Genomic DNA, 8,409 nt, shown 5'->3' on the forward strand with positions numbered 1-8,409 from the left:
GGATGGTGGGTTGGGGGACATGGGTGGCGTCTCCTCGCAGTGACCCCCAGCTGTGCTGTGCCCCGGGGATGGGTGGCACCCAGCTCTGCCAACAAGCAGGGTAGCCCTGGTGATCAACCCCACAGCCCTCTCTTAAAGGAAGGGAAAAAACAAAATTAAGGAAGAACCCGAAAGGCAGGTAGTTGCATTACAGGCAGTGTGGGGTTGGGGTTTATATGGGTTATACAGAAACAGAGCAAGTGTTTAAGTCAATTAGTTAATTATGTGGTCTTGGGACAGATCCTGAAAGAGAATATTAAAAATATTGACTTTCAAATGAAACCCTGGTTTTGCCTGTTTAGCAGGCTCTGCTGATGTACCTCGAAGCAGTGCGTTTAACAGCGGCAGCCGTTAGCTTCTGACATTGCAGCAGCATTTCGTCATCATGCTAATTTAATTGAAGGAGGATATGAACGGAGCTGTCTGGCAATGCTTTACAGCCCCCCCGTGCCCGTGAAGATGTCATCTCAGTAATGTAATATTTTTCCCAGAAACAGCATTCCCCTGGACAGGAGTATAGGGACACTTTGCTGCCCCCCAAGCATTTTTTTTTTAAAGCTTTCCCGAAGCGCAGCGATCTTGCAAGGCTTGTTCTCCCCAAAGAAAAACCCCATTCACCCGCTGGAGCGGTTTGTTCCCAGAGAGGTCGTCTCCTCCCAGAGACAGCTGGCTCTTCTCAGCTATCACGAAATGGCCGCTGCCACTTGTAGCCTAGTTATGTCTTGTAATTAGTGACTCCAGTTAATTCTTTTAATCAAAACTATGTCTGCATGCAGTTCTCGATACATAAGCTAAGAAAAATAGTGCAAAAAGTTCAAATGAGATATAGAAGAGGGTTTTCTTCCCTACAATCTGTGTGAATATAATTGGATCTTTTCATTTTAATACCTTTTTTCTGTGTATCCTAAAATTCCAGACAATTTCTGCAATTAATGCAGTGTCTCACTTAATGTAATAAGTCTCCAAATATGTAAACGGCATTGTTTTGTTTGTCAAGCAGCATGAGTGTCAAACTAATTGCATGACCTGTTTAAAAATCGGGCAAGCTTGTAATTATCTAACATTACAGAAAACCCCCTGTCTTTTAATTAATGAGGGGTTTCTGTCACTATTTAGTTTCTTCTTTTTACAAGCCTCAGATGAATGCGTCTCATCTGTGTGTTTTGGTATTTGTAAGGAAATAGTTTTATTAATGCCCTTGCATGCATATTTATTCTTGATTTTTCAGCTACTCTAGATCAGCCTGAGATATGGGGTTCGGTGCAGCCCGTCAACGCAAACGTAGAGTCCCCAAAGCTACCAAGACCTTTTCCAACTGGAAGTAAGTGACCATGCAGGTTATCAACTGAAAATAAATGAATATATACGGAAATCAAATCTTTATTTTCCTCATCCAGACTCCTGTACTGTGCAATTCTGTAACATTCTAATCCCATAGCAAGTTAGAGGGGTTTTTCTTCCCCTGGCTTGACTCTAGCTTGGAGGTCTCTTCCAACCTTAATGATTCGATTCTATTCTATTCTAGCTGCAGTGCATTAGGGTGGAGGAAAGAGAGGGGTTTGATAAGGGATGGGATGGATGGTACCCAGGGTGGGAGAGAGGATGCACGTCCTCCCCGGGGAAACACACTTCTGCCAGTGTGTGCTCGATTTGCCAGGTGAAACATCTCTGGCCAGGGCAAATGACCTGCACGGAGCCAGCAGTTAAACCTGCCCTGCCCTCGGAGGTGAGGCGTGCCTAATCATTCATGTTAACGATGCAGTTATTTGGCTCAAAATGTCGGAAGCACCGGTTTCTCCAGGCTAACGTAAGGAAGGGCAACGCAGCCCTGAATCCCCAGTTTTCCTTGCAGCTTCCCCCATTGCCTGGAGCTGCTGGGGGAACCGCAGCCTTTCCTCCTCCCTAGCTGCAAAGTCATTCTTTCCTTGTTCCGCTGCTCCTTTTCCCCTCACTAGCCATTAGCACAACCTATTTCATGCCAAACCCACCCCCCAGCCCTGGCGCTGCTGGCTGGCCGGTGCTGATGTGCCAAGGTCAAGGCAACCTCTGGCCACATCATGAGCTTGCAAGGGGACTGTGACACTTGTGATTTAAGTGATTACTTAATGGTGCTGAGCCACATCCAGAGCAGCCACAGTGCCTCCTGGGCTGCTCCTCCAGGAGGTTCCGACCTGGATGCTATTTACATCTGCTTTGCAAAAATGCCCCTGTAAAGCAGCGCTGGGTTAATTAATCATGGCACTCCTCCTCCCGTATGTGCCTCCCGGATCCGTGCGGGATGGGCATGTGAGAAACGCGGAGGCAGATATGTGCCTCTGAGGCTACAGGTTTTAATTAAAATGTTAATTCAGGTTTTAAAACGAGTACAATCTAAGACTTAAAAATTAAAAACAAACAAAACAAAAACCCCCAAAAAACTAAAACTCAAGAAAAAAGGCCACCAGTGATTGCTTGTCGCTCAGCGAAACACTAAACTCCTGGGCTGTGGGGATGCTCCTGCTCGCCCGGCAATCATCCCAGGGCTGGTCCTGATGCCTGCTTTGCGCCTTGGCAGCACGCTGATGGATACCCCTTTCCCAGTGAAGCTGTGCACGTTCCCAAGCGTACTGTCACTGAATTTTTCCCTCTCTCTGCTCTGTTTTGCAGCACCTCCACCACTCCCACCAAAAAACATCCCGGCCACGCCACCGCGCACCGGCTCTCCTCTGACGGTGGGAATAGGTAAAAGCCCGGCGCTGCACCTCCTCACATGTGCCATTGCACAGTCACGGTAGACTGATCCAGAGCCCTTGGGGGCTGTGCTGGGGGGTCGGGTCCCTGTGGCTGTGTTTCGGACACAGATTTGGCCCTCGTGCATCCTCCTTCCCTTGCATTTGTGGCACTTCAGCAGATGCTGCAGTCAGGGCGGCGCTTTAGAAGCGGTGCAAAGATACCTTTGACTCCAGAGTCAGTGTTGCCCTGGTGAAATTAATGCTCTCTCCTCTCCCTGCCTTTGATATCGGTCACTTTTAGAAATGAAATGCAACACTAACCTTAAAGTCCTGCTCAAAATTGGGAATAACTAGAACACTATTACTGTCTGGAGTGGCACTGCACAGTCTGTCCTTATAAAATAACGGGGCATGCAGCACCTGTCTGTGTGTCAGGGGGGCTGATCCTGCCTTCCCTGCCCTCCCAAATTCCTACTACTGTCAGGGAAGGTGGGAAAAGTCCCCCCAGTCAGGCAGGCTGGGCTGGCAGCTGGAAATGTGGAGGGACAGGGGAGGGAGAATGAAATGATACCTGGGGTAAAGGACAGCCTGAAGAAAGGGATTGAATGCAGCCAGAGGACATAAAGTGCTTGTAAGCATATAATTCATGTTGCTGGCGGGGTGCTGTCTGCCGGAGCTGCAGGTTTTGAGGAAGGGCAGGCAGTCCCTGTTCTTTGGACAGGGACACTGTATGGACACGCGCATACAGAGCACCTCGGGGCGTTAACATTGCCATGAAGAAATACCCTGCCCTGAGCTTACTGCTCTATCCATCAATATTTCATTCATGTTGCCATATCTTGATTTTTCTATTTATCTAAGCAGCCAGACTGGCAGAGTGTCCACCTACATACATAGATTCATCAACATGAGCAAATGCAATGCCCAGCCATGTGTGATGGTTTATTTGCTGGAGTCTGGCTTGCTGCACACTTCAGCCTGTGCATCAAGTAAAGCAAGCGGCAGAGGTCTATTTTTTTTCTGTTTTAGCAAAACTATATTTTATTCCCTAAACATAGAACTGCAGGTGGCACCCCCAAACACAGGAACAGGGGTGAGATGCTGACACAAGGAGCTCAGAGGGCATGACAGTTTTAGCCGTATGCACGTGGCTGTAGCAGGGGCCACGGGCTCCTGTGCTACCCTGGTGCTGCAGCCACGCACTGCCCTGGTCCTCACCTCGTCCCTCCATTCAGTCTGTGTAAAATGAAGTACTAGGCAGCCTTCCTGGTGTTCGAGAGCTGCCAGCTCCCCGAGCTCCAGCCCTCAGGGAAGATAAATGCAAGAAAACAGGGCACAAAAGGAAGAATGGAGTATCTCCCTCCTCTAGATGTGTAACATTTTGCTGATGAATCCTGTCTCTGTGTTGGTTATGAAGTCAGATATGAACATTGACGTGTGTTAGCTCGGTTAGTGAGCAGAGCCCTAAAATACCCTTATTTGCTGCTGCTTGCGACTGAAATACATACACCCTGTCTGCTTTCCTGTACTGTATGTCCAGCACCAGTTCTTGAGAGTGTCAAGCCAGCAAGTTTAAATATATATTTATATGTATGTGTTCATAAATATATATATATAGTGGAGTGTGCAAGAGAGCTGAGTGCATAAGTTTATCTGCTGATAATTCAGAGTGATGATAATGACATAATGATGTTATTTAGATGATACATAACAAAGGCTGAGAGCCAGTTGTAAATTTTGGGAGGATACAGGACCGTTGTGTATGAAGTGGTGGAGGAGGAAGAGGTGCGCTTGGCTCGTGGTGCACTCTCATACAGTGTATGTATTTCAATCCAGTGTGGTTCATCATACATTGCACATGACCTGATGTAAAAACTTTCTTGCACATGAATTATATTTCCCGGCAGCTTATAAGAAAACATGCTTTTAAAGCATCTCCTCTAGAAAGTAGCTGATGTAGAACTCTGTAGAGAATAGTGCGACTGCAGCTCTCTTGGTTAATGCTAAGTGTAAAATAAAACTACTTTGACCACAGGAGGGGACCAGACAGCAGCAGAGCTCAAAAGTGACAAACTTCCGTCCATCAATGACTTGGACAGCATTTTTGGCCCCGTGCTATCCCCCAAGTCTGCTGCTGTTAATGCAGAAGACAAGTGGGTCAATTTTTCCGATCAATCCCCGGAAAACATGACTCCAGAGTTGACGCCCCGGGAAAAAGCGGGGTCCCCACCAGTGGCAGCGGGCAGCCTGGCTGATGCTCCAGTGGCCGAGCCCTCCCGCCCGCTCCCCTCGCCGCTCCACCTGGAAGAGGTTCACAAGAAGGTTTCTGAGCAGCCCCACCTTAAGGATGATAACTTGGAGCCAGCTGCCTCTCCCAAAGATTTTGGGCTGGGACAAAGAGCGACCCCGCCTCCCCCTCCTCCACCCACCTACCGGACGGTGGTCTCCTCACCCGGACCGGGCGCCAGCAGCGGCACGGGAAGCACCAGCGGTACGTCCTGCGGCGTTGGGTGTGCTTCGGTGTGGCTGTGACCGCATCCGCCGTCCCCTCCTGCCTGGTTGTGCCTGGCGCCCGTGCTCCCACCTGGCCGTCTTGTGCTTCCACGTCCAGCGTCTGCCCTTGGCTTCCTGTGTCCTCTCCCCTGCTCCTTGCTGCGTGTCGGATGGGTCTGACAGCCTTTCCCCAAAGCTCCCGTGAGCTGCCCTTCCCACCTGTGCTATGCACATAACACCCCGATGCAAAATTTGGCATAGGATTGCCATTGCTGCAGCTCTGTCAGTGAATGTAGGTGGAAACATCTGAGCAAGCCTCAGAACCAGGGGGCTTTAAATCTGTTGTGGACAGACAGGTCGCAGCATACTGTCACCCCAGGGCAGCTGAGACCAAATAACTCGCAGCTCAGAGGTGGCATGGGTCTGAATGGTGCTTGGTCCCTCTTGGCTGTGAGAGTGTGGATGCCCAGCTGGGTCTGGAGAAGCAGCTTTCATGGTGAACCTCTTACAAGGGCAGAAGCTGATAGGTGTGTCTGGCATGTGCTGGCTGCCTGGCTTCACTGGCTTAATTACAAATGCCTGTGTGCGCATTAGGACAAACGAGCTCATCAGAGGTCAGCTTACACAAGCTCTCCCACAGTGCTTGAGAAGGTGCAACCTGATCGTGTTATTTTAGAGGCTGACCCCAGGGCACTTACTGTACTAGTGCGGCCATGATGTGCAAATCCCCATCCCCGCCAGCTGCCCTGCTGCTGTCCTGCATCCATGAGAAATTATTTTTGAGAGCATTACCCCTGCAGAGCCTTGCAGGCACCTCTGCCCATGCAGGCAGTGGTGGGAGATGATGGGCACATTGGGTGCGCAGCTCCCTAGCCCCGTGCCTGACCGCTGTCACCAGCCTCACATGAACTTGAAAGCTGTGCCATCTGCTTTGGGGCTTTGCTACCTCTAGGGAGGTGTGGAGGGGGCTGCTGGGGGTGTCCCCTGAGCGCGGCTGTTGCTGCGAGTGTGGCTCTGCTTTGGTGGTGGTGGCTTTTCTGTGCCAGCTTGGCAAGGTGGCTGTGGGGTGGGTGGATGGGGGTCCGCACGGGGGCTGCAGCATCCAGCTGCCGGTGGCACTGGTCAGAACTGGGACTTCTCCAGGGGATCAGCAGCAGGAAACAGAAAGCTTCTTCTTACACTGCTCTCCATCCCGATGCCAACTGAGCATCTGCCTTGCATGACCAGAGATCTGCAGGATGGGGACGTGCCAGTGGCTCTGCACGTGGGGATGGATAGATAAACCCCACTCAGTGAGGCAGCACTGCCTGTTTGGGAAGATCTGTGTTTCTTCCCCAGAAATTTACCTCCTGTCTCAGTTCAGTGTGCTTTGCAGCCCGCTGACACCTCAGCCTTACCCAGCCCAGTGTGGGACAGCGAGCTGTAAAAATGCAGAGCATTAAAATAAGCACACAAAAATCATGCAAGTCTTCAGAAAGCTGCATCCTGTGGCAGACGGTCTGGGTGCGTGGTGCGGATTTGGCACCCTTCCTGCTCCTGCACCCTCCACCTTCTCAAGGCCCCTGTTGCTGCATCTGGCCCTGGGGGTGTCTGGCTTTCGGATGCTGTGGAGCAGAGCCATCCCAGGATGCCCTCCTGCCTTGGCTCCTGTGGGAAGCACGGGCTTGTGGGTGTCACCGAGGCAGGGCTGGGGATGGGCATCCCAGCAGGCTTCTGATTTCATGCTGATTTACAACATGCTGCCACAGTTTGTTGTGGTAGAAAATATCTAGAGGTACACCAGTCTCCCAGGGACCTTAAATACCTGAAGAATAAACCTCCCTGGATGAAAGCTGACGTCTGGCAGGGCTTTGGCTAGCTGGTGGCCGCTCCTGAGCCGGGGCAAAATGCACCCTTGAAGTCTCCGTCTTGTAACACTCGTTCAGTGCTGCTAGGTTACTTTCCCTGAATAATTCCTATTTTGTCAGGCGTTTATTTGGATAAGGAAGGAAAAATTCAAACTTTGGTTCCCAAGTTAGGCTTCTAAATAAAAATGGCTTGAATTTTAGAGTTGTGCAAATGAATGGCCAGGATTTGCTCTCTTTAAAAAAGCCCATCTCTCATCTTAGCTTTCTGTCATTTACCTCTCAGTCTCATTTCTATAGACTAGCTTTGATATTTCCTTAATCTGAGCTATCACCCAAAAAACTTAGTAAACTGATTCTCTTGTAAGTGGGAAAAATAAAGCTAAAGACGTCACCTTATTGTCACTGTGAGCAAAACATGCCGCTCTGCAGATCATAATGTGCTGCTGTGTTCCACGGAGACTGGTAGGAAATGCCAGCTCAGCTGTCCTGCAAAACGGGGTCTGCATCCCCCGCCAGCTCCTGGTGCCCCTCTTGTCTTGGTGCAATCTCCGACTGCTCTGTACAGCACCAGTAATTGCTGAACTTACCCAGAAGGAATTTCTGTACATGGAGTTTGCTGGGTATCCTCTTAAGTTTCTGTTAAAATTTCTATTGATTGCAAAAAATCCCCCTTCACAGCAAGGCAGCAGCCGCTGGGGACCACATGAACCCCAACAACAGCACCCTCTTGTACTCTGAAACTCTTCCAGAGGGTTGGGAAATGCTTTGCCCTCCCAGCAAATCTGATAACCTTGCTCTTCCACCCTTCCTCTTCTTCACTCGGACAAAGCTTTGCCCCTCTTGCCAGGACCCCTTGTTCTCATGGTGGGGGACTGACCCTGCTCGCCGGCTATGCCACCCCAGGAGCTCATGGAGCCCTGGGAGCTGTAGCATCGGCACCAGCTGCTGCAGGGGTTAATCATCGTTTTTTTCCTGCCCATGTCTGGTTTTCAGGAAAGCCGTAAGACTTCTCTGATAACATTTTTGCACAGCGCTCCTGGCCGAGGGAGCCAGGTACCCGGCACAGATGGGCAGTCCCTGCGAGAAATGCATCAGCATCAGCAATCACCAAAAGCTCTTCTCCCACACAAAGCTGCTGGCGTGGAGCAATGGTCAAAGGGAGCTTGTGCAGGGTGTGTGTGGGCACCCATGCTGGCTCCTGGGGGAGAAGCCTTTGTTTCGTGCACGGAGGAGATGGGTACGGGTGGGCACAGGGATCTGGGGGTGGGCAGCTGTGGGGGCCAGCCTGCAGAATGCTCACGGCTCCTGTTTGTTGCAGG

At 50.5% G+C, this 8,409-nt stretch overlaps 1 protein-coding gene across 1 annotated transcript in view; it reads left to right on the forward strand.

Annotated features, from left to right (window-relative positions):
• SGIP1 (SH3-domain GRB2-like (endophilin) interacting protein 1) overlaps positions 1–8,409 on the forward strand; it is a 56,102-nt gene that overhangs the window by 32,217 nt on the left and 15,476 nt on the right. Inside the window, 5 exon segments of the mRNA XM_009320651.1 lie at positions 681–745; positions 1,268–1,360; positions 2,686–2,760; positions 4,786–5,345; positions 7,090–7,104. Of these exon segments, the coding sequence (XP_009318926.1) occupies positions 681–745; positions 1,268–1,360; positions 2,686–2,760; positions 4,786–5,345; positions 7,090–7,104 (808 nt within the window).

Source organism: Pygoscelis adeliae, unplaced genomic scaffold (genome assembly GCF_000699105.1).
Source record: "Pygoscelis adeliae isolate BGI_AS28 unplaced genomic scaffold, ASM69910v1 Scaffold402, whole genome shotgun sequence".
Lineage (NCBI taxonomy): Eukaryota > Metazoa > Chordata > Aves > Sphenisciformes > Spheniscidae > Pygoscelis > Pygoscelis adeliae.